At 42.7% G+C, this 24,938-nt stretch overlaps 1 protein-coding gene across 9 annotated transcripts in view; it reads left to right on the top strand.

Annotated features, from left to right (window-relative positions):
* The window catches only part of MED12L (mediator complex subunit 12L), a 363,490-nt gene that overhangs the window by 77,164 nt on the left and 261,388 nt on the right, over window positions 1-24,938 (top strand). For all 9 annotated transcript variants that reach the window (XM_061418660.1, XM_061418677.1, XM_061418696.1 and 6 more), the window contains 5 exons: window positions 1,723-1,833; window positions 2,875-3,144; window positions 6,371-6,520; window positions 7,349-7,448; window positions 7,764-7,900. In XM_061418660.1, coding sequence (XP_061274644.1) covers window positions 1,723-1,833; window positions 2,875-3,144; window positions 6,371-6,520; window positions 7,349-7,448; window positions 7,764-7,900 — 768 coding nt within the window. The remainder of the gene's footprint in view (window positions 1-1,722; window positions 1,834-2,874; window positions 3,145-6,370; window positions 6,521-7,348; window positions 7,449-7,763; window positions 7,901-24,938) is intronic.

Below are 24,938 nucleotides of genomic sequence, written 5' to 3'. Positions count from 1 at the left end.
GCAGACATTCATGTGCAGAAATGAGGGTACAGGTGCATAAGAAAAGCATCTTGAGGATGAACACTGTGTCATCCTTGGAAGTCATGCTTATGAAGACTCTCTTTTTTTGAACCTTGCATTCACCATCTCTTAATCCTTAATGCAAAGTTCCATCTTATTTATTTCTTTAACATGAAGTTTACCTTATTGGTCTGATAATTTTAAATTGCACTTTTTCCTGTAGCTTAACTGTTAGCTGAAACATTTAAAAAATTAGAAATCAGCAATAAGGGGAATTCTCTGGTGGTCCGGTGGATAGGACTCCCTGCTTTCACTGCCAGGACACGAGTTTGATCCCTGGTTGGGGAACTAAGATCCCTTGGTGCAGACAAAAAAAGAAAAGAAATTAGCAATGAGTGAATACTTTGATATCATGAATGTGGTGTCACTGTAATGTTTTAAATATATAAACAGTAATTTAGCAGTATATTTTTAAATGAATTGTCAATAATCATGGTAGTAGACTGCTGGTTATATGGTCCATAGATATATCAGAGTTTCTAGGAACAAAGTAGGGCTTCATTTTAACTACTAAGATTGTTACCAGAATGACCATAAAAGTTTCCGTGACTTTAAACATAACTTTTTGTTTCTGTCTGTGTTTGTCTGTTTTACATTTTATTGGAATATAATTCTTTACAGTGTTTTGTTTCTACAGTACAGCAAGTGAATCAGCTTTAAACACACACACACACACACATTTCCCTTTTTTCGATTTCTTTCCCATTTAGGTCATTTGTTTCTGTCTTGACTCTTTTATGATGTGAATCATAATATAAAGCTGTAATATGACATTAAATATATGTGTACCTAGAATGTCATAAAGAAGTATATATTTGTGTGTGTGTGTGTGTGTGTATGTGTGTATGTGTGTGTATATATATATATATACACATATATATATATATATACACACACATACACGAAGGCAATAGATGAAAACGTTAACAGTGCTTATCTTAAGGGGGGCTATACCAACCCTGTGGAACATTTTGGAAATTTGTGGGCATGTTGTTTTTAGTGTAGTTATGTCAGAAGTGTATATGTTATTTTATTATAAATTCCTTTCATTTTTTACAGGCCATTGATTTTTAAAGTTATATTTTGTAGGTGGGTTATGGTATCTGAAATTCCTTTTAGGATAGCAAAAGAGGCTACTAGAGGGCCTGGGCTCTGATGAGGTTTTCAGCCTCTTTTGGAGATGATGGTATGATAGGTGCTTTTGTTCTTTGTAGTGATCAACATTGGCCAAGTCCTCCTTGAGCATGAGTTCATCAGTTCAGTTCAGTCGCTTAGTCGTGTCCGACTCTTGGACCCGGTGGACTGCAGCACGCCAGTGTACTATGAGTTCTTAGTACACTGAAATCTAGCCAGGCACTTGACATGCCCTGGGAATCTGAATGCTTCCAAATTTTCTTTCTTGTAGGAATTAATTTTTATGAATTTAGAATGAGGCAGGTATGCAGAAACAACCAAAAAAACCTCCAAGCCAACTGTGCAGAATAACACCAGTTATTTTCTTTCTTTAGAATTTCACCTTTCATCAATGAGACTGTTTGGCCACAAGGAAAACAATAGTAAAATTATACTTACATATAAAGATAAGAGTGGTTTTTTTTTTTTTTTAATTTTAGTTGGTTTTGCTTTAACATTATCAGTGTAATTTTTCTTTGTTCATTTAAGGAAGGAATGCTGGAAAAGCATGAATATTTGACATGGATATTGGATGTGTTAGAAAAGATCAGACCAATGGATGATGATCTTCTTAAACTCTTATTACCACTAATGCTGCAGGTATAGTACATGTAATCATGAGCCAATTGATTTTATGGGCAAGGAATGAGTCTGGTAAGAATGAAGAGGTAAGTAGAGGTGGCTTTTTTGAAATGGAAGGAGGAAAGATCTTAATGCTACAACACTCGAAGTGATAAGAGGCTTTCGTGTAAGTTGTAAAGGTCACTTGTACTAGCCATGTGTCCCTCTCAAGTATTCTCACTCACGTGAATTTCCCTTGTCCCTGAGCTGAGCAAACAGCTCTCTAAATACTGTCTCCTTCACATAGATCTCTGTGAAAACAAAACCCATTATCTCTGTTTAGGGATATAGAGGGTCTTCTACATTCTTTTAATATTCTTTGAGCCCCCGGGGGTGGGAACATCCTATTTTCATGATTGTCTTGAGGTGTGTTAAAATTTAGGCTGTCTGGATGAAATTTATTTAAAGAAAAATTCCTGGAAAAGTAACTCATATATTTGACAATTCAGGCAATATGAAAGAGTGTCCAGTGAAAGGTAGCCAGTCCCTTCCAGAGCCCACACCATACTAGTGATCTGCGTCTTCCCCAAGTCGTCTGGACCTGTGCTGCCCGCTCTAGTAGCTGCTAGCCAACATGACTCGTGAACCCTTGAAATGTGACAAGTTCACACTGTGTTTGAAGTGCCCACCAGGCTTCAGACCTGGTATGGAGAAAGGGGTGTATAATATCTCACTAATGTTGTGAGATAACTTTGTTGATAACATGTTGAAATGATAACTTGTGTTGATAACATGTTGAAATGATAGCATTTTAGATTTAGGTATAGTGGGCCAAATAAAATACATCTTTCTTTTAATTTTATCTGTGTGTGTGTTATAGTTTTGCCACCCAATGGATACTGGAAAATTAAAAATTACGTGTGTGGCTTGCATTATATTTCTCTTGGACAGCACTGGTCTGTATTAGTACTTCTGAAAGCTTTTGTTTTTGTTTGTAATGTTGAGAAGCCTGTATTATAATGGTCATCTCACCGAGTAGCCTGAGACGTGACTGAAGGCTGGTGTCCTTGTGTTCCTCAGTATTCAGATGAGTTTGTCCAGTCGGCCTACCTGTCCCGTCGTCTCGCCTATTTCTGTGCCCGGCGTCTGGCGTTGCTGCTGAGCGACAGCCCCAGCCTCCTTGCCGCCCACTCGCCCCATGTGATAATAGGCCCAAACAGCTCGAGCATCGGGGCCCCCAGCCCTGGCCCCCCTGGCCCCGGCATGAGCCCTGTGCAGCTGGCCTTCTCCGACTTTCTTTCCTGTGCACAGCACGGCCCCCTGGTTTATGGACTTAGTTGTATGTTGCAGGTAAGTCCTCGGCCCTTCCTGCTTTATGTCCACATTCTGTGCAGCAAACAGCGGACTTGGGGGTGATGCTTCAACTCTCATGTCACAACTCTAGTTTTATCCTGGTCTAAATAACTGATAGATGGAAGTTTCCTGTTCTTGTATCCCTGTGTTGGATCACAATGCGAGAGGATTCATTGCTTCTGTCTAGTTCTTTACTGGGGCTGTTTTATGATTAAAAAATTGTTTAGGGAACCCATGGAATAAGTAAGCTGTGTTACTGTTCTTTGGGGAAGACAGCTTCTCCATGCAGCATTATGTAGCTTCCTCAGTCGGCAGCTTGAGATGGTTGCCATCTCTCTCTGTTTAAGATCCTAATAGTTTTCTCAGACTCTCTTTAGCTGCCCAGCATCATTGCTTGTGTGGTCCAGGAGAATGTCAGCCCCTGGCCCAGTGCTACCAAGAGTGAGATACAGCCCTGTCCTAGACCTGGGAGCTCAAAGATCAGTGTTCAGGTCACATTTCTTGGGCTCCTAATGTGTCATGCTCTTAGTAAAGGGCTTTGAGAGTCCATGTGCTGAGATGAGGGAAGGTTGGTGGAGGGATGCTCGGGGCTGATTTGAGAAGTGGAACTTTCAGTCAACCTAGAATTCAGGGAGGTTTTCTGAAGAAAGTGGTCTGGTCTGGCACTTACATTGGTTTAAAACAAACAAACAAGGTGTAGACTGTTCTTGGCAGAGGGGGCAGTGTGGAGAAAGGCCCAGAGGGTTGGTAAGTCATCTTGTGGGCAGGTTGGCTTTCTTGGAACATAAAGTGTGAAATGTGTTGGGGGTCAGGGATAGAAGACCCCCCGTGTGCCTTGTAATTAGGATGTCACTGGGAAGTTTTATCAGGGAGTTTTATGGTCAGTGTGTGGTTTGTTAGATTGCTTTGGCCACAGTAGAGGGAAGGTCTTTGGGAGTGGGGAGGGTAGGGGAGAGAGAGACAAGGAAAGAATCAGTTTGGATGAGTCTGTGTAAGTTCAGTTTTGGACTGTCTTATCTCCAGTTGATATGTTCAAGAGATGGTTGCATGTCTGATTCTGAAGACTGGGGCAGACCACAGACCAGGGGTATGGATTTGGGCCACTTAAGGCCGCTTGGCTGGTCAAGACCTGGAGAGGGAGTGATGTCCTAGAGAGTTAGTAGTGAGGGATGATCTGTGGCCCAGAGGGAACAAGTAGGTAAGAGATAGCAGGCGGGAGGATCCCAGAGGTGACCAGGGAAGTTTGGGCAGGCTGGAGAGAAAAGAGTGAGGTGGGAGAGTATTGTTAGAAACAAAGATGATGAGACTATTATAGTCATAATTCAGTTGTAATGATAGCAGTAGCATTTATCATGTTCTATAGGCACTCTTCTGAGATGTAGGTATATTGCATCATTTAGTTCTCAGAATCATCCTATGAGAAAGGAGCCAGTATCATTCCTGTAACAGGAATGATGAGATGGTGGCACAGGTCACACAGCAAGTAAGAGGCGAACCTGGAAATTGCACCCAGTTGGGACCCAGAGTTCACACTCTTAACCACCATGTGGGACTGCCTCTGTGGGCACTGCAGGAGGTTTCGAGAGGAGTGCACAGTGCCCAGGTGACTGGGGAGGTCTGATAAGGAGATGACTGAGACTCACATGGTGGTTGAGATCGTCAGTGAATGATAGTGAGGAGTCATGTTGAGGTGTGGGTGAGGAACATTGGAGATTTGAGAATCATTCCTGTGAAGGGAAGAGAGTTTGGTGCTAAGTGAGTGGAGATTTAAAAAAAAAAAGTTTTGCTTTTTGATGGGCAAGCCTGAACGCATTCCTAAGCTAAGGGTACGCTGGTAGAGGGGAGTCTGAGACTAGGAGCGGAGGACTATTGGATGGATCGGTGCCCTGGATACTGGAGGCTTTGGAATTAAGAACACAGGGAACTACTTCCCCATGGACAGGAGACAAGAAGAGGAAGGCAATGGGGTGTGGACCAGTGAAGACCAATGCTCCTGCTGGTGGGATTCAGGGCCTGAGTTTGATATATGCCATCTGGTTTCCATGCAGATGTCTCCTGGGCCTCAGAGTCTAGTTTTTTAATACTTTGCATTTTAGAGGAGAAAGACTGCACTCATTCTCTGAGCTGGTATAGTTGAGTGGCATAAGAGTGTGGTGGGGAAGACGCCTTCTAGAATCATTACTGCCCTGATTGTAGCCTCTGCTCTGCCAGGTCGTAGCTTTCACGTTGCGCCTCTGTTTCCCCATGTGTGGATGGGGGCTGGAGACAGTTCTTACACTGTCGCTTCCAGGACAGTGTTCAGCACAGAGTGTGTGCTTAATTTAATGAGAACTCTAATACTTAATTATAGTATTATAGAACTATAGTACTTAATTTAATGAGAACCTAATCCATAGTTAGGGTTAGTGAGTGTAGTGATTCCAGGCCTGAAATCACCTTGGGCTGGTCGCTCATCTCCTCCGTGGCTTCCATTCCTTTTTGGAACAGTTGGGAAATACTGCTTCCTACTGCTTGGGGTGGTTGTGATGTATAGGTAAGTTGGTCAGAGAAACTGCATTGTGCAAGCTGACAGAGTAAAAAAATGTCTACAGGGGTCCAAGGTTGAGGTAGGCAAGCTATAACCTGAAGGCCAGGTCCACCCTATAGGCTAAGAACAGGTGTTATATTCTTTAAACAAAAAGGAAGAGTAGGTAACAGGGACTTTAGGTGACCTGAAAGCCTTAAAAAATATTTGCTAACTGGCTTTTATAGAAAAAGTGTGTTGCCCGGGCCCTGTGCAGGGTTGCTGCCTGCCCAGGATTTATGAGGCTACATATCATACCATTATTTGAGAGGTAAAAAAAATAAAAATCTTTTTAGATTTTACAGGCTTAGAAATTACATATTTTAATTGCATGAAAAACATTGTTTCAGGAGATAATTTTAAAATTTATTGCATTTTTATTAAATTTCCTAGGTTCTTATGCTAGAATTTAGCTTATAAATTATAACATTCCTTAATTTCTCAATAAGTGTATTTTTACCTATTCAAATGAATAATTCTGTCATAATTGTTTTGTCTCACCATTTGAAAAGTTGAGTCTGGGGGTAAGAAAAGACGTTCATGTTTTAAGCTCACTCGTTGGAAACTGTAATTTAACTATGATTTTTTTTTTTTTTTTTTAGCTCTTGTAATACTTTTTTCCTTCCTCTAAGCATCTGAATTTTACCACTTTATTTCCAGACTGTTACTCTCTGTTGCCCAAGTGCCTTGGTGTGGAATTACTCCACAAACGACAATAAGAGCGCGAACCCGGGCTCGCCCCTGGATCTGCTGCAGGTGGCCCCCTCCAGCCTCCCCATGCCGGGAGGAAACACGGCTTTCAACCAACAGGTAGACTTGCTGTTACGGTGCTTGGAGGGGTGTTTTCAGTCTTGAGCAGCATCACGGCACAGTGGGTCAAGCCTGGTTGCAGCAGCCTTGGATTCTTAGGGGCCCTCCTGTCTCTGTCTCCATCTCTCTGGGTGAAGAGGGAAGTCCATAGTCTCTGTGAACAGCAGAAGTTTATCATATTGTTCCTTTTCTTCTGAACATTTTGCTGGGTGGTTCTTGCAGAGCCTCCTGCCCCCTAGATGGTAATTATGGTGGTAGTTCTGATATAAGATCATGACACTCAGGTTTAGTATTAATATATCAGAGTCTGTGTGTTAGTAGAGTCATATACTATAGAGCTAGGAGTCTGGGTATTTAGTAACTGTTATATATTTTCATTAGGGCTGGGTTATTTGGTTCAAAGACTGAAGAAACTTGAACCACAGGACTGGGACAAATATTTAAAATAAAAGCTCTGTTTTTTTTCCTTTTAAACCAAGCAGTTTTCTTAATAAAACATGATTAGTTGCTTTCAGACATAGAAGAGTGGCTCAAAGATGATATTTTAGAACTTTGACCTTTCTCTATGATATCCTGAAAATGTTTCACTTGTAAAGATTTTTTGGGTAAGCGTTTATTTTTGTGAGCATTTAGCACTGAACACTGGCATGGAGTCAGCACTTGTGAATTTTGAAACGCGCTTCTCGGGCAGCCGCCTGCCTTTCCTACAGTGCAGTCGAGACTGTGGTTCACTGTGGGGCGCTCTGCTTGCGTGGAAAAACCTGGCATGATTTAGACAGCTGCTGTGGCTTTCTAAGCAAAAGTTAATTAGAAGTGATTATCTTTCAGGTTCGGGCAAGGATTTATGAGGTAGAACAGCAGATAAAACAAAGAGGCCGTGCAGTGGAAGTTCGGTGGTCTTTTGACAAGTGCCAAGAGTCGACAGCAGGTACAGAACAGCAGAAGGAGGAGTGCTTTTGGATGTTGGACTTTATGCCATTTCTAATTCTTGCTACTCAGTCCTCAGTGTGAACAAGGATGCTTTTAGACAGAGTTCCCTACTGAGTTTTGGGGACATTCTTCGGTCTGTGCCCTTTAAATCTGGGCTGTCTAGAATGTCAGGTTTGATTTTGTTGGCAATTCTTTTATGCTGAGAATAATAATGTCTTAAAATTCCTTTTGTCCCACCTGATGATGATTTTGTAGTATGCTGCTCTGGCTTTGTTCGGCCTTTCTTAACTGCTTGCTTGCTTTCTGCATCTAGGGGTGACCATTAGTCGGGTTTTGCACACGTTGGAGGTATTGGATCGACACTGTTTTGACCGAACTGATTCCAGCAATTCAATGGAGACGCTTTATCATAAGATTTTCTGGGCAAACCAAAACAAAGACAACCAAGAGGTAGTTAATATTTTTTTCTTCTTTTCACCTTTAATTTTCTTAGCATATTTTCTTCTTTTTTATTCAGTTAATTCTGGCAATTAACTGAATTATACTTTTCTATGACGTGTACTAGCTTGTAAGACAGCTGCACCCTGAAATCATTCTTTTGGACTAAAATTTCCTACCACTATTAAAATGAAGTGTCCATTGGCCTGGTCTAAGTATATTGGTTGGGAAGATTTTTTCTTAGCCTTTTTATCATCACACTTAACATTTTGGTGTTAGTGGAATATCCTTCATCTGATTGTACTTCATATAATGGTTTGGCTTTAATTTAGGGGGAATGTGTTTTGATATTTGGCATGTCAGAGAGCAGTGAATTAATTAATACTTGTGGTCATGGTCTTTGAAAAATCTGTAGACAGTTATTTAGACAAGATTCTCTACAGAATCAGAACCAATAGAGGAAATTTTATATATATATATATATATATGTAAAAATATAAAGGCAAGAGAGATGTTTATGTTAATGAATTGGCTCACAGGATTGTAGGAGTTAACAAATCTGAAATGTGTGGGGCAGGCCAGCAGGCTGGAGACACAGGGAAGCTGTTTTTTTCTTTTCTTTTAAGGCCTTCAACTGATTGGATGAGGCCCACCCTCATTATGGAGGATAATCTGCTTTATTCTGAGTTTACTGATTTAAATGTTATTCACATAAACAAAACAAAACAAAAAAAAAAGAACACTGTCATAGCACTATCTAGACTGGAGTTTGACCAGGAAATTGGGAGCCGCAACTTAGGCAAGTTGACACATGAAATTAGCCATCACAGATAATTTTTATATTATGCTTTCAGTGTCTCATTATTGAACTACTCTAGTAACATAGACGTTTCAATATTTTCTCAACCTTATTTTGGGAGAAATAGAAGTTTTCTCTGCTTCTACATGCATGTAAAGCATGTATAGTATATCCAAGTTGTGGAAGCACTAGGAATTCAGTTTTAACGCATGGTGCCCATCTTGAAGGAACGTTCAATTTAATTTGATTGATTGAAATACAGTTGATTTATAGTTAGATTCAGGTATACAGCATAGTGATTCAGTATTTTTACACATTATACTCCATTTAAAGTTATTACAAAATAATGGCTATGTTTCCCTGTGCTATATACGAAGGAACACTATAGTTAACTGATCTTTGATTTTCATACTAGGCTTTAAGAATGTGTAGGTAGTAAGAAGGGATAAAACCAAAACCTTTTTCTTATCCTGCCTTTATGTTAACCTTTATCCTACATGTGATGTGAATTTGTTCCAGGTTACTCTTTTTATACTTTCCCAGGTGGCTCAGTGGTAAAGAATCTGCCTGCCAATGCAGGAAACACAGGAGACACGGATTCAGTCCCTGGATTGGGAAGATCCCTTGGAGAAGGAGATAGCAGCCCACTCCAGTATTCTTGCCTGGAGAATTCCATGGACAGAGGAGCCTGGTGGGCTACAGTCCATGGGGTTGCACAGAGTCAGATACAGCTGAGCACACATGCATGTCCTACCATTCTTTTTTTTTTTTTAAAGTAATTTGCAAGTCAGTGCCTTGCTGCTCAAAAATAAGGTTCTCGACCGTGATGCCACGTCAGGATGTTGGGAGTGAGGTCTAGACCAGGTGTGTTTTCTGATTCATTGTGAGAGAGTCTCGGTAGAAACACCTCAGTATTTCTGTAGTGCACATTGATGGTACGTCTACCTAATTCTGCCTGTTGATGCAGGTATTGCTGTGTTCTTTTGGTGTGGTGACCTGAAAGTCTCTCTCCTTGTAATAAAGACTTTTTTTTTTTAGATAAAAGGCTTTAAGAGTACTAAGCTTTTTTAATACACATGCATGTGTGTGTGCTAAGTCCCTTCAGTCGTGTCCGACTCTTGCTGACCCTGTGGACTGTAGCCCGCCAGACTCCTCTGTCTGTGGGATCCTCTAGGCAAGAAGGCTGGAGTTGGTTGCCATGTCCTTCTCCAGGGGATCTTCCCGATCCAGGGATTGAACGTGCTTCTCTTACATCTCCTGCACCGTCGGGCGGGTTCTTTACCACCAGCGCTACTTTTGAATATGCAGAGGTGAGCTCTCTGCAAGGACAGTAGGGACACCCGGCATTCAGGGTGTCCTTGTAGATTGCTGAGCTTCCTGCACTAAGTGTTGAGTCAGGACGGTGTGGTTCCTTGGAGGGAATTTGACCAAATCCTCCAGAGCCACTTCAGTTTTGTGGTTGGCCTGACATTTAACTTGCTAATGAATGAACTAACCTACTGCAGGATTCACCCAACCAAGCCAGCCTCTCAGGGAGAAAATATTGAGTGTCTTATCAAGGACAGAAATGCGGTCTGATGTCTTTGGGTAGTCACACTGTACTGTCTCACACACAGTTGCCACCAGAGTGGGTCGTTGAGATGAGCTATTGTGATAGGGGTGTGTGTGAGAGGAAGTTACTAGAACTTCTATTTAGATAACATTTAAAAAGACTTTACACTGTAAGCAACTCTGGTCTAAGTGTTATAACGAACATATAAAAATTATAAATATGTGTATATTGCGAGCATTTACTAAAAAAAGCAAAACGAAACAAAACCCAGCTGAGCTGAGCGGCTGTGTGAGAATTGTTTGGAGGTCGCTGCTCTAAGCTATTGTCATTGTAAAGGAGTGACCATTCCACATCGGCTGTGGGGAAGTGTGTGCCGCTAGAGGGCGCCATATGCCCGGGGCTGTGCGGGAGTCACAGACTTCGTCGGAAGGAACGTCCATGCTACCCATTCAAGAGTGATGATCGTGAATGTTGACTCAACTCCAGAAAAATTTGCTGTGTGAGTGGTTGCTTTGTGGTTACTGAGCTGTTTTATGAGTAAGACGAAAACTGCATTTTAAATCCGTGATTCAGACTGGTCACCTTTTCTTAATAATCTATCAGAAAGAGTTAACTGGACAGATCCTTCTGAAATATTTATAACAAGAATTTTTACAATATGACTTTGGCATCTATTTGTGTGTGTATATCAAGGTATGTGTGTATATGCATGTAAACAACAGTGGTTCATCTCTGTTTCCTCTCACTAGGGTTTACTGTTTTCTTGACTACTGAATTTTATTTATTTCTGAAATACATGTGTGAGCTGCAGAACTGTTTTGACCCCTGATCAGCTATGTGACTTTGAGCAAGTTGCTTACAGGCAACTTGCTTGTGCCTTAGGGCCCTTTCTTGCCTTGGCTACAATACTTCCTTGCTCTATCTGTCTCTAAGAAGACATGAGCACTTTGCCTTAAAAAGTTGTTAGTGTTTACGCTAATAACATAATAGTCATTATCAGTATTGTATTGGAAGAACCAATGTGATGAAGCTATAATTCTCTGATGAGTGATACTTCTGTACAGTGGTGTGGTTAGGATTCAGAAACACAGCTCACTTCTTTAAAATACATTTCCCCTTTGCTGCTTTCATAATTTGTTTTAGGAGTTAGACAATATGATAGGCGACAGAACAGCCGAGCAACCTCTGCAGTTGCAGCCAGGCTGAGGTTCGTGCTTTCCCAAGTCGTGCGTAGGTAGGGGTGTCTTGGCCCCAGACTGTAGAACCACTTCCCCACATCTCTTTGGGAAATGTGAACTTTACCCCATGGATTCTCCTTTCTCTGGAACTGCTGATTACGGGAAATTCAGTTCTCTGCCTCTCGTGTTGGGCGAGGTGGGGTGGGGGCAGCTGTCCAGATGGCACACGAGTTCTGAGGTTCAGACCTGTGTGCACTCAGTCTCGGTATTCCGTGAAGGTCCATTGAAAGCAGTGATGTGTGGGATGAGGGCATTTGAGGCCTTAGTCCTGCCCCTATGGTCCCATAATGAGAGGAGGGCAGTGTCCCGTGGGGGCTGTGCTGGGCCGTGGGAAGCATTATTCCCTTACACACCCGCCCCCACACTGTCCCCCAGTTGCCTTGTCCCAGTGGCCCAGCCTCTGCTTCTGAGTTAGGGCCTAGGTGAAAACACAGAACCCAGAATCCTTGATGTTTACTTATTTTAGAGTGATGCTGCTTGGCTTTGCATTCAGTGTTGGTGTGAGGTTTTGTGGGCTGCCGTGGACAGGGCACCGAGAGGATGGGGCCAAGGTGACCGGGAAAGGGCCGCACTTTCTGAGGAGGGCGCCCTATCTCAGCTTCTGCTTGGTTGTACAGACCCACTGTCGCCTGATCACCCAGCCTTTCAGGAGAACCTGGATGTGAGAATTTGTACGTGAACTCTCCCAATCGTCTATCACTCTGCCAGCCAAGCAGGATGTCTTTGTGGTTATGATGCTATTTTATGAGTAAGATGAAAACTACATTTTAAATCCTTAATTCAGATTGGTCACCTTTTCTGAGTAATCTATCAGAAAGAATCACTGGACAGATCCTTCTGAAATATTTATGACAATTTTTTGCAGTATGGCTTCCGTGTCTGTGTGTGTCGGGGGAGCTGTGTTTGCTCAGATGCCTGTCACCTTCCAGGCCCTGCTACTTGTTTTATGCAACACTTACTCACATACTTGCCTGTTCAGTGTTTCAGAACCATTTCTGCTCTGCCTGCTGGATGCAGAGAAGACTAATAACCACACGAGGAGGTTGCCACAGGGGCTGTGGGGACCTCCTGAGGATTCCAAGCCCTGACAGCCTGTCACACGAGACCTGCAGGCAGGAGTCACATTGCTGACCTTACCCCTGAGCAGCAGGGTGGGAGGGCCCCACTCCCCCTTCCAGGGCCCCCAGATCACTTCCTTTCTTGTGACTTCTCCCCTGGTTTCTGCTGGCTGTCATGGGGGAGGGCGGGAAGCAGCTGTGTCTCTGGGTGCCCCGAGGACGTGGATAGAAGGGAAAGTCAAAAGGAGGCAGGAAGAGCGGCCTTTCACTTCTCTATCTGGGGCTGGAGGAAGCCGCCTCTCCCCTAAGTAACGCGAAGGCCGGATGGCACTGGCTGGTGGACGCACATTCCTCTTCTCTGCTGTTAAATCCAAATGGATGTATTTAGTGTTTGTATTTATTTTCTATCCAGGCTGTTTACAGAGCTCTCCCTGGGCAGGTGTGATGAGTTCACACGGGTTTTTTTGAATGGAGAGTCCAGAGCAGGCCTTCCTTCAGCTCTCGTCCAGGCCTCCGGGGCCAGTCTGGCTCCGCATCAGTGTGGCTGCAGGACTCTGCCCACATGGTCCACAGGGCCAAAGCCCCGTGTCTGTTCTGTCCCAGCTGTGCTTGTTCCGTGTCTCCTCCTGCAAGTGTGGGGCTCTGCAGGCCCAGGGCAGCATTCCTCCTGCTCAGCAGCATGTCATCAGCCTTGAGCACCGTGCCGGAGCCGGCAAGCCCTTGGGAGACATTTACTGAGTCGGTGTTTTGGGTGCTTGTAAAAAAGCTGCTAGGACTGTGAACTGGAAGCAGCCACCCCTCTGAAGGCTTTGGCTTAGGTGGGCGGGTGTGAGGGCAACCAAGAGCTATGTAGTATGTCAGGTTTGCCAGGTATTCAGGCACGAGAGGTTGTGTAGAGGTACAGATGGCAGGGTGCAGGCAGGACAGCTCTCCACCGCGAGGCAGAGGCAGAGGGGCAGTGCATTTCCTTGGTGGCATCGCAGACAATTCACCTACCTTGATGAGTCTCAGTTCTTTGTTTGTGAAATGGGTATTCTGTCTGCTGATGATGGGAAAGTTGCACAAAACTGTATGGATGAAACATTTCAATATTTTATAGCTTCTAGACAGGTACTCAATAAATGCCAGCTGCTGTCCTGACCGATGGATTTAGGGAGACAGTGAAAGACTCCAGAGAGATGGAAGCAATGTGATCCCTTGGGACCTCTGTAGGTGTGCATGCATGCATGTACACACATGCACCCTTCTACCCATCTCATGCACACACACACACACCTACTCATCTCTCACACACACCCTTCTACCCATCACATGCACGCACACACCCCTTTACCCATCTCACACGCACATACACACCCCTCTCTACCCATCTCATGCATGCACACATATACCTCTCTGCCCATCTCTCACACACACACCCCTCTACCCATCTTATGCACACTTGCACACACACACCTACACACCCACACACCTCTGCCCTCTCACAATCCACCAGTCCATAAAGCACAGCCTAGACCTGTCAGCCTTTTTCACGTTCTTGGATTCTTACAGAGGCTTTACCCTCTGTAGGGAAGCAGTTGGACAGAATCAGCTCTCCTCCTCTGTGTCTGAGTACTGTGTTATAAGAGAGGTATGCTCATTTCAGTGCTTAGGATTTTTTTTTTTAATGTTGTTGAAGAAAAAGTCACCTTTTAAAGACCAAGAATCAAGACTTATATGTGCAACTTACTTGGTCACTTGTATCTGACTCTGCGACTCCATGGACTTTATGTAGCCAAGCAGGCTCCTCGGTCCATGGGATTCTCCAGGCAACAATTCTAGGGTGGATTGTCATTTCCTTCTCCAGGGGATCTTCCTGGGGATCTCCTGCACTGGCAGGTAGATTCTTTACCACTGTACCACCTGGGAGCCCTGTACTCAAGATAGAGGTCAAATGAGGCAAAAGTCAAGCAAACTAGGAAAATATCACACGTCTGGCTCCCATTAAGGTGCCCAGTGCTGAGCTGTTAGGACACTTGTCAGTGCTGCTCATGGCCCAACTGGAGCTTGTTGAGCCTCAGAAGTTAGCCATCTTCCTACTGGATGCCCAGCAGAAGCATTGCTAATGTTTTACAGCTGCCATTTTCTTCTTCCTTAAACTAAGTCTATTAGGTAACGAGCATAACATACTTAGGGGAGAAAGTGGTGTGTCCAGACACGTGGACTTTGCTGTTACTGAATCCATTTAGACTGGGGTGGGCCTCTCAGTTTTTCTCTTTTCTTCTAACTTTTCTTGAATACTTTTTTGGCACTAGGCACCGCTATAAGAAATTTTCCCTGGCCAGTGAGACACCTGTTAAAAAACTGTCTGTTTTTTAATTTTCTACTTTACAGATGCAGGAACCAAAGCTTAAGAGGATGAGTAAATAGTCTAAGCTCGCACCCAACTCACTGGTGGGCAAACAGGGGCTGGAGCCCTAAATGGTTCCGAACAGCCTTCTTAACTAGTACGTTCTGTTTCTTGTGCTCTTTCTTTTTGTTTCTTAAAGATTTTTTGGTAGACATGTTCATTTGTGTTATATAGATCTATTTTAAATTGCTTGTTTGTTGGGTGCACTGGGTATTGCTGCGTGCAGGCTTTCTCTAGTTGTGGCAAGCAGGTTTCTCATTGCAGTGGCCTCTCGTTGCAGAGGACAGGCTCTGGGGTGTGTGGCCTTTTGTAGCTGCAGCTTGCAGGCTCAGTAGCTGTGGTGCACGGGCTTAGTTGCTCTGCAGCGTGTGGAATCTTCCTAAACCAGGATTTGAACCTATGTCCCCTGCATTGGCAGGTGGCCTCCCAAGTAATTTGTCCCACTGTTTTCTGGACCACCAAGAAAATTTGAGTGCTGTTTCTTTTAAAAAACCCGTTTGATTTCAGGTAACTGTAACTGAACACACATGCGTCAGATGTAATTTGGGGAAAAGGAGGGAAAAACTTTTGTAATTGTCATGAACAGTTTCCATATTGATATGGGCATATTGGTTTGTGGGAATATCCTCTAACTGATTTTAAAAGCTTGGCAATTTTAACATAGTATTTACCTTAGACAATCCCTCAAGTTGAAAAATTTGGCCTTTGTAGGGTATCACAACTATGAGGCCAGTTCAGATGTGGATGTGGATCCTGGCTTCGCTATAGAGTAGTTGGATGGCCCCAGCCTGGTTACTGGGCAGCCCACTCCAGTATTCTTGCCTGGAGAATCCCATGGACAGAGGAGCCTGGCAGGCTACAGTCCATAGGGTTGCAAAGACTTGGACACGACGGACGTAACTTAGCACATAGCAAGCAGTGTCGCTGTCTTTGTACACTGGCCTTAGTAATCGACTCCACTTCACATGCTGGCATATGGTTAGCACTTAGCAAATGCCACTTGTTATGTTCTTAACTGGGCAACTTTAGTTGTCAAGTGAGTTGAACCTAGCACTGTGTTTTAGAAATTTACATTTCCCTTCTTATCTGTAGGTTTCTTTCATTCATCATAAGAGGCAAGCAGTAAAGTTTATTGTACCATATGGTGACAACTTTTGGAAATAAGCCTACTGTTTCACTTATTTTCAGATTGAGAGATGTGGCACTTTTCAAGGACCTGGAGTGATTTACTTTGTGATTCTAATGCATCTCAAATGACTGCTCTTGTGTCATTTCGTATTTCCCCAAATTGTTTTCTTTATTCATTTTATTATTTAAATGATGATGATTTAACTGAGGGATGACAAATTAATGACAGTTGACTTAAATACTCAGAGCAATTGTTTTAATTTTCTTATCTACTTCCTATCTTCTCAGAACTTGGAGTAGTACTCTTTTTAACTGCTGCTTGAAAGAAAACAAAGGGAAGTCATTTTTTTGCTTTTGTGGTATATGTTTTTTTCCTTAGATGTCACAGGACCTAAGACTATCAACATTGATTCTAAGGATGTGAAACCAAGAAAAACTTTTTCTGCTCAAAAATCAGCTGTCCCAAATATCTTTTGGAAATGTACATATGGAAATGCTCATAGAAAACAGAAAGATTTTTAAAAAAATGAATACTACTTATACTTAAATAATACATCTTCTGAGTGTGTGGTTAATAATCTTTATATGGTGATTCTGTTAGAAATACTACTTGTGACTGTGTACAACAGACTTATGTTCTGTTAGCATTTGAGACCAGTTTTTACCTTATGTAACTCTTGAAATTCATCCAGATCTCCATACATGTGCCTCAGGTTGCAAACCATGTGACTTGCTAATATCATTACGTATTATTATCATTACGTACCATATTATTTATTGGTGCTGTAATGTGAATTATGTTTTTGTCCAGAGACGACCATTTTGTTTAATGTTGACTAAGAGTGATTAATTACATTTATAAACATGCCCTTTTAGTCTCAGATTAAAAAGCTATTAAAGAGCTTTATTCAGTATCTGATCTCAAGTGCTTTTTGTTTGCTGTTGCTTACAGTAATGAGTCATTGATTTTTCCTATCCTTTTTATGGTACTGTTTTATAATGTAGTATGTTAAGAGATTTTTTTTTTTTGTTTTAAAATAGTCTTACCAGGTACCTTGTAATTACTGAAGGAAGCCTGCCTCTCAGATGTAGTTGCCAGTTTTTTCCTTTTTTGTTAAAGAATAGACTTGTGGTTAGTTTTTAGAGATTATTAGATTATTGAGTGATTGAGTAAGAAACAATTAAACTTAATCTATTTAGTCTGTGTCCGCCCTCTCCAAGGAAAGAAAAAAGTGTATCAAGTCCCCCTTATGATGAGAATCTCTCTTTGCATTTGGAGTATCTTTATTACAGATGTAGGTAACAGCATTAATGATGGTTGCAGCAAGATTAACAATGATTTTAGTTTATTTGTTTATGGCTGCACTAGGTCTTCATGGCCTTGTACCGGCTTTTTCTCGTTCTGACGAGCAGGGGCTATTCTCTAACTGGGGCGTGTGAGCTTCTCATCGTGGTGGCTCCTCTTGTGGCAGAACTTGGACTCTAGGGTTCTCTGGACCTTAGCAGTTGCCGTGCATGGGCTTCGTTGCCCTGTGGCTGTGGGACTAGGGATCTGACCTGTGTCCCTTACGTTGACAGGTGGAGTCTTAACCACTAGACCACCAGGGAAGTTCCTAAATTTTAGTATTTTGCCCCTAGGAGTGGGGCCCATGCTTATGAGGCCAGATGGACAGTGCTGTTAGCTGAAGGGTCTTGTTGTTGTTCAGCTGCTAAGTCATGTTTGACTCTTGGTGACCCCATGGACTGCAACATGTCAGGCTTCCCTGTCCTTCACCATCTCCCAGAGTTTGCTCAGACTCATGTACATTTGATTCAGTGATGCTATCTAACCATCTCATCCTCTGTTGTCCCCTTCTTCTGCTGCCCTCAATCTTTCCCAGCATCAGAGTCTTTTCCAATGAGTTAGCTCTTTGCATCAGATTGGAGCTTCAGCATCAGTCCTTTCAATGAATATTCAGAATTGATTTCCTTTAGGATAGACAGGTTTGATCTCCTTGCTGTCCAAGGGACTCCCAAGAGTCTTCTTTAGCACCACAATTCGAAAGCATCAATTCTTTGGTGCTCAGCCTTCTTTATGGTCCAACTCTCACAACTATACATGACTACTGGAAAAACCATAGCTTTGACTATACAGACCTTTGTTGGCAAAGTATTGTCTCTGCTTTTTAATTATCTGTCAAGGTTTGTCATAGCTTTTCTTCCAAGGAACAGCTGTCATTTAATTTCATGACTGCAGTCACTGTCCATAGTGATTTTGGAGACCAAGAAAATAAAATCTGTCACTGTTTCCACTTTTTATCCATCTAGTTGCCATGAAATGATGGGACCAGATGCCATGATCTTCGTTTTTGGAATGTTGAGTTTTAAGCCAGCTTTTCACTCTCCTCTTTCACCCTCATTAAGAAGCTCTTTAGTTCCTCTTCACTTTCTGCCATTAGAGTGGTATCCTCTGCATACCTTAGGCTGTTGATACTTCTCCCAGCAATCTTAATTCCAGCTTGTGCTTCATCCAGCTTGGCATTTTGCATGATGTACTCTGCATATAAATTAAGTAAGAAGGGTGACAACATATGACCTTGACATACTCCTTTTCCAATTTTGAACCAGTCTGTTGTTCCATGTCTGGTTCTAACTGTTGCTTCTTGACCTGCATACAGGTTTCTCAGGAGGCAGGTAAAGTGGTCTGGTAGTGCCATCTCTTTTTTAATAAATTTTCCACAGGTTGTTGTGATTCACACAGTCAAAAGCTTTAGCGTAGTTAATAAAATAGAAATAGATGTTTTTTTGGAATTCTCTTGCTTTCTCTATGATCCAGTGGATGTTGGCAGTTTGAGCCCTGGTTTTTCTGCCTTTTGTAAATCCAGCTTGTACATCTGGAATTTCTTGGTTTATGTACTATTGAAGCCTGGCTTGGAGAATTTTGAGCCTTACTTTGCTAGCATGTGAAATGAGCAAAATTGTACAGTAGTTTGAACATTCTTTGGTATTGTCTTTCATTTGGATTGGAATGAAAACTGACCTTTTTCCATCCTGTGGACACTGGAGTTTTCCAAATTTGCTGACATACTGAGTGTAGCACTTTTAACAGCAGCATCTTTTAGAATTTGGAATACCTCAGCTAGAATTCTATCACCTCCACTAGCTTTGTTTGTAGTAATGCTTCCTAAGGTCCTCTTGACTTCACACTCCAGGATGTCTGGCTCTAGGTGAGTGACCACACCATCGTGGTTATCTGGGTCATTAAGACCTTTCTTGTATACTTCTTCTTTTATACTTGCCATCTCTTTTTAATCTCTTCTGCTTCTGTTACGTCCTTATCTGTTTCTGTTCTTTATTGTGCCCGTCCTTACATGAAATATTCCCTTGGTATCTCCAATCTTCTTGAAGCGATCTCTAGTCTTTCCCATTTTATCGTTTCCTCTATTTCTTTGCATTGTTCATGTAAGAAGGTTTTCTTATTTCTCCTTGCTCTTCTCTGGAACTCTGCATTCAGTTGGGTAAGGATCTTACTGATTTTGGAATTTTGGGTCAGTGCTCTCTCATTTGTTTTCTTTATGGAAGTTATTTCTTCTTGTGATTTCTATACAGATAATACATGAAGACATTCTTGATATCAAGAAGTCCCTTTCAGCCCACAGCTCGGTTTCGTCTCCCACTCTTTTGCCCAGACGGGGGCATTTTGGCATGTGTCCCCACTGTGGAGACAGATAGCTTAGATTTGACTCTTAGGTCTGTGACCTATTAATAACATCTTTAAGACATTTAATAAGTTACTTAGCCTTTGGCCGCGGTTTACTCAACAATCATAGGGTTGTTGTGAAAGTATCAGAGCAGAGCAGACTGTATAACAAATACTCATTACATACAGCAGCTGAAACAACTGTGCGTGTTGGTGCATATCCCTTGGATACTTTGCTTTACGTTTATGTACTTGTATATGAGCACTTAACAACTACAGTAGGTTCAGTTCAGTTCAGTTGCTCAGTCGTGTCCGACTCTTTGCAGCTCCATGAATCACAGCACGCCAGGCCTCCCTGTCCATCACCAACTCTCAGAGTTCACTCAAACTCATGTCCATCGAGTTGGTGATGCCATCCAGCCATCTCATCCTCTGTCGTCCCCCTCTCCTCCTGCCCCCAATCCCTCCCAGCATCAGGGTCTTTTCCAATGAGTCAGCTCTTCGCGTGAGGTGGCCAAAGTATTGGAGTTTCTCTTTAGCATCATTCCTTCCAACGAACACCCAGGACTGGTCTCCTTTAGGATGGACTGGTTGGATCTCCTTGCAGTCCAAGGGACTCTCAAGAGTCTTCTCCAACACCACAGTTCTTTGGCACTCAGCTTTCTTTATAGTCCACCTCTCACATTGAAAGGTTATTGTTGAATCACGCGAAGACACCGGGATTCTTGGCCCCTGGAGGAGAAGAATTCAATCCGGGGCCAGAGACGAGGCTTGATCACTCAGAGCTTTTGTGTAATAAAGTTTTATTAAAGTAAAAAGGAGATAGAGAAAGCTTCTGACATAGGCATCAGAAGGGGGCAGAAAGAGTACCCGCTTGCTAGTGTTAACAGTGAGGTTATATAATCCAAAGAATGTCTGGAGGTTGTAAAGACCTCATCAGACCTACTCCCACAGTTTACATTTTAAGATAACACTGTCCTCAGGCAAGATACGTCCTTGTAAAGACCAGGTCTACTCCCATAATTAACATTTTAAGATAACAGAAGGTTGAATCCAAAGACTGTCCTTAGGCAGGATACATTATTGTTATATAATCCTAAGGAATGTGGAGAAAGAAAAAAAGTTTGTCCTTTCTTCCTCCTTGAGAATTCCAGACCCCTCTCTCCTTGGGGACCCCTAGACTCCCTATCAACCTGCCTAGGAAATGACTCTCTCAACATCCATACATGACCATTGGAAAAACCATAGCCACTGGTTCTGCGCTGTTGCATTCCTTCTCTAACACATGCTAGATGAGATGATTGTACAAGGCAGGGATCTGTCTTTTCCATTTTCAGTATCTACTGCAGCCCCTGGCACACAGTAGATTCAATAGATATTGTTAATCAAACAGTAAAAGCAAGGCAGGCTTCCCTGGCAGCTCAGATGGTAAAGAATGTGCCTGCAGTGCAGGAGACCTGGGTTCAATCCCTGGGTTGGAAAGATAGCAGGTGCATTCTTTACCACTGAGCCACCAGGAAAGCCCTCTTGACCCCTTAGTTTGGTGCTTTTTCTCTGACTGTAACTTTATGAGTCATGGCTCAGTTTCTCCATGTCTCTCTCCTGGTCTTGTGTATCCCATTTGCCTGTGTGTAGTTACAGGCTAGGAGGTACGTGCTGTGGATTTTGTCATCTTCATACTATCTGTCAAAGTACCAATATGAAAAGTTCTCTGTTACTTGAAGACTCCAACTCTGGCTTATAGTGTTTGGGATGATGAAGTACTTTTCTTGAATGGTGCAGAGGTGTGTTTTTCTTGCCTAATGGGTATTTAAAGCCAGCAGCCATGAAGCTGTGTTGTGAAAGATACGTATCACATGGAAATAAATATTTTTGCACAGGGCAACAGACTACTGTGATGCTGGAAGCACCGAGGGTGGGCGGGAAAGCCCAGAGAAGCTTGGAGCCATGGTGCACCTGGGGTAGGGTCGAGATGACCTTGCACGTTGTTTTAATACAGTGTTGTTCTACCACCGGTGTGATGGAAAAACCTGAATCATCTTTTTGGCCAACCCAGTAGTTGATTGGCCTTCTCTGGTGACTCAGAGGTATAGAATCTGTTTGCCAATGGAGGAGACAGAAGAGATGCAGGTTCGATCCCTGGGTTGGGAAGATCCCCTGGAGGAGGGCATGGCAACCCACTCTAGTATTCTTGCCTGGAGAATTCCATGAATAGAGGAGCCTGGCTGGCTATAGTCCATGGGGTTGAAATGAGTTGGAGTCAATTGAAACGAGTCCAGATAACCTCAGATATGCAGATGACACCACACTTATGGTAGAAAGTGAAGAAGAACTAAAGAACTTCTTGATGACAGTGAAAGAGGAGAGTGAAAAAGTTGGCTTAAAGCTCAACATTCGGAAAACTAAGATCATGGCATCTGGTCCCATCACTTCATGGCAATTAGATGGGGAAACAATGGAAACAGTGACAGACTTTATTTTCTTGGGCTCCAAAATCACTGCAGATGGTGATTGCAGCCATGAAATTAAAAGACGCTTGCTCCTTGGAAGAAAAGTTATGACCAACCTAAACTGCATATTAAAAAGCAGAAACACTACTTTGCCAACAAAGGTCCGTCTAGTTCAAAGGTATGGTTTTTCTAGTGGTCATGTATGGATGTGAGAGTTGGGTGATAAAGAAAGCTGAGTGCCGAAGAATTGATGCTTTTGAACTGTGGTGTTGGAGGAGAGTCTTGAGAGTCCCTTGGACAGCAAGGAGATCCAACCAGTCCATTCTAAAGGAGATCAGTCCTGAATATTCATTGGAAGGACTGATGCTGAAGCTGTAACTCCAATACTTTGGCCACCTGAAGTGAAGAACTGACTCATTTGAAAGACCCTGATGCTGGGAAAGATTGAAGGTGGGAGGAGAAGGGGATGACAGAGGATGAGATGGTTGGATGGCATCACCGAATTAATGGGCATGAGTTTGAGTAAACTCTCGAGTTGGTGATGGACAGGGAGGCCTGGTGTGCTGTAGTCCATGGGGTCGCAAGGAGTTGGACATGACTGAGCGACTGAACTGAACTGTGCTGAGGCCTTTTATCATGCAGATACCTTTCACAAGATTGAGCGGAGAGCAGCGCATATTGTCAGTCCCTGGTAGAGTGATTTTTTTTTCCTTGTGTTCAAAGAATTGCCCCAAGTCTTCACTGCCCATCAAAGACCCAAATCCAGACCGTCACGCTGAAGATGAGTGGGTGAGGCACTATAATTAATACCTGGTTTCATGAACTACTTGAGGCAGGTGAAGGGGCAGTACCCCCAGAAGAAGCAGGAGTGCTGTTCCCAGAAGAAGGAGAGGGTGGTGGGTGGGCCGAGCTTACACCTCGTCTGAGGTCTGAGAACTTCCCTTCTTGCGAGGCAGCAGCAGTAGTCGTGCACCTCTGACTTCCTCTTTCCTGTGTTCCGTTGCAAGCCTGTCTTATCTGCCTTTCCTATTTATGCATCTTTACTTAGATATTGAAATATTACTCTTTGCTGCAGAAAAATAAAAACCAAGCAGTTCCACAGCACAAAGCTCCGCTACTTTGCACCCGCCGAAAGCAGTTCTCTCTTCTGTCTCTCAGCCTGGTTCTCTCCTGTCCTCAGGTCACCTGGTTTCCCTGGTCTGAGTGACTCTGGAGGAGCTGGGAGGGTGTCATCTGGTGATGAGGCTTCATGGTTGTCTGGAAGACTCAATTGTTTTTACTTTAAGATAATTTCCTTGGGCTGTATTCTTGAGATTGCGAACATTTTAAAGACTCTTGTTTCATAGTAGAAATTAAGTCCGAAAAGAAAATAACCAGTTTTTATTCGTACAGAGTAATACATGAGACGGTTAATATCTGATGCCTAGAAGGCCTGGTGGCAGTACATATTTATTGTTGAATTAGTAAGTAAATGAATTAATGAGGCTACTACCTATTTTGTGGTACTCTTTGGTGAGTTATCATTAAACTCTTTTTCTTAGGTTTTTAATCTTGTTTATTGTAGCCTTCCTATAATTGCCATTTAATCAGAAGTCCTCTGCCCCTGTAATTCTTTGAAGCTCCACATTACTTTTTTTTTTTTTTTTTTGAAATTGACTTATAGTTCCTTTACAATGGAGTGCTTCTACTGTACAGCAAAGTGAATAGCTATACCCCACTTTTTGGGTGTCTGTCCCATTTCAGTCACCAGAGAACATTACTTTGCATAGATTTCTCTGTGCTTTGAGTAGATTCTCATTAGTTAATCTATTTTATACATAATATCAGTACTATATGTGCAAGTCAATGGTAGCTTCTCAATTGATCCAATCCCCTTGGTGTCCATGTATTTGTTCTCTAGGTTTGTGTCTCTGTTTCTGCTTTGCAAATAAAATCATCCAGAGAAAAACATAATTGGAAAAAACACGCACCCCAATGTTCAACACTACTTGCTTCTGCTGTAACAAGTTATCAAAAGTTTAGTGGCTTAAAACAGCACAAACTTACCCTTTTATGGTTCTGGAGGTTATGATCTTGAAAGAAAGTGTCAGTAGCTCAGATGTGTCTGACTCTTCGTGACACTATGGACTGTACAGTCCATGGAATTCTCCAGGCCAGAATACTGGAGTGTGTAGCTTTTCCCTTCTCCAGGGATCTTCCCAGCCCATATCTCTTGCATTGTAGGTGGATTCTTTACCAGCTGAGCCACAAGGGAAGCTCGATTATTATCTTACTGGGCTCTAATCAAGGGGTTTGCTGTGCTGTGTTCCTTATATGGGCTCTTGGGAAGAAATTTATTCCTTCTGTTTTCCAGTCTCTAGAGATCACCAACATTCCTTAGCTTGTGTCACCTTGCTGCATCTGCAGAATCAACAAAGTGGCCCCTTCACATCTCTCCCTGCCTCTGAGTCCTGTTTCCATTGTTGCATGTCTAACTCTGACTCTCCTGCTTTTCCCTTTTCCTTTAGAAGCTTCTTTGTGATGAACTTGGGCCTGCTCACATCTAGGGGAATCCCCTCTTCCTAGGATCTTATCTCAATCACATCTATTACAGAATCCCCTTTTTTCATTTACAGTAACATACTCACACATCCTGAGCTTAGGACATGCACCTCTTTAGGATGGGGGATTATTCTGCCTACCACATACTTATTTCTCCTTTTGTTCTTCTCAGTTTTTTAAATTCCATTTTTTTCCTTCTCGCTCTCTTTTTTTTTT

This window comes from Bos javanicus, chromosome 1 (genome assembly GCF_032452875.1).
Source record: "Bos javanicus breed banteng chromosome 1, ARS-OSU_banteng_1.0, whole genome shotgun sequence".
NCBI lineage: Eukaryota > Metazoa > Chordata > Mammalia > Artiodactyla > Bovidae > Bos > Bos javanicus.
This window is presented reverse-complemented; position numbering and strand designations above follow the sequence as displayed.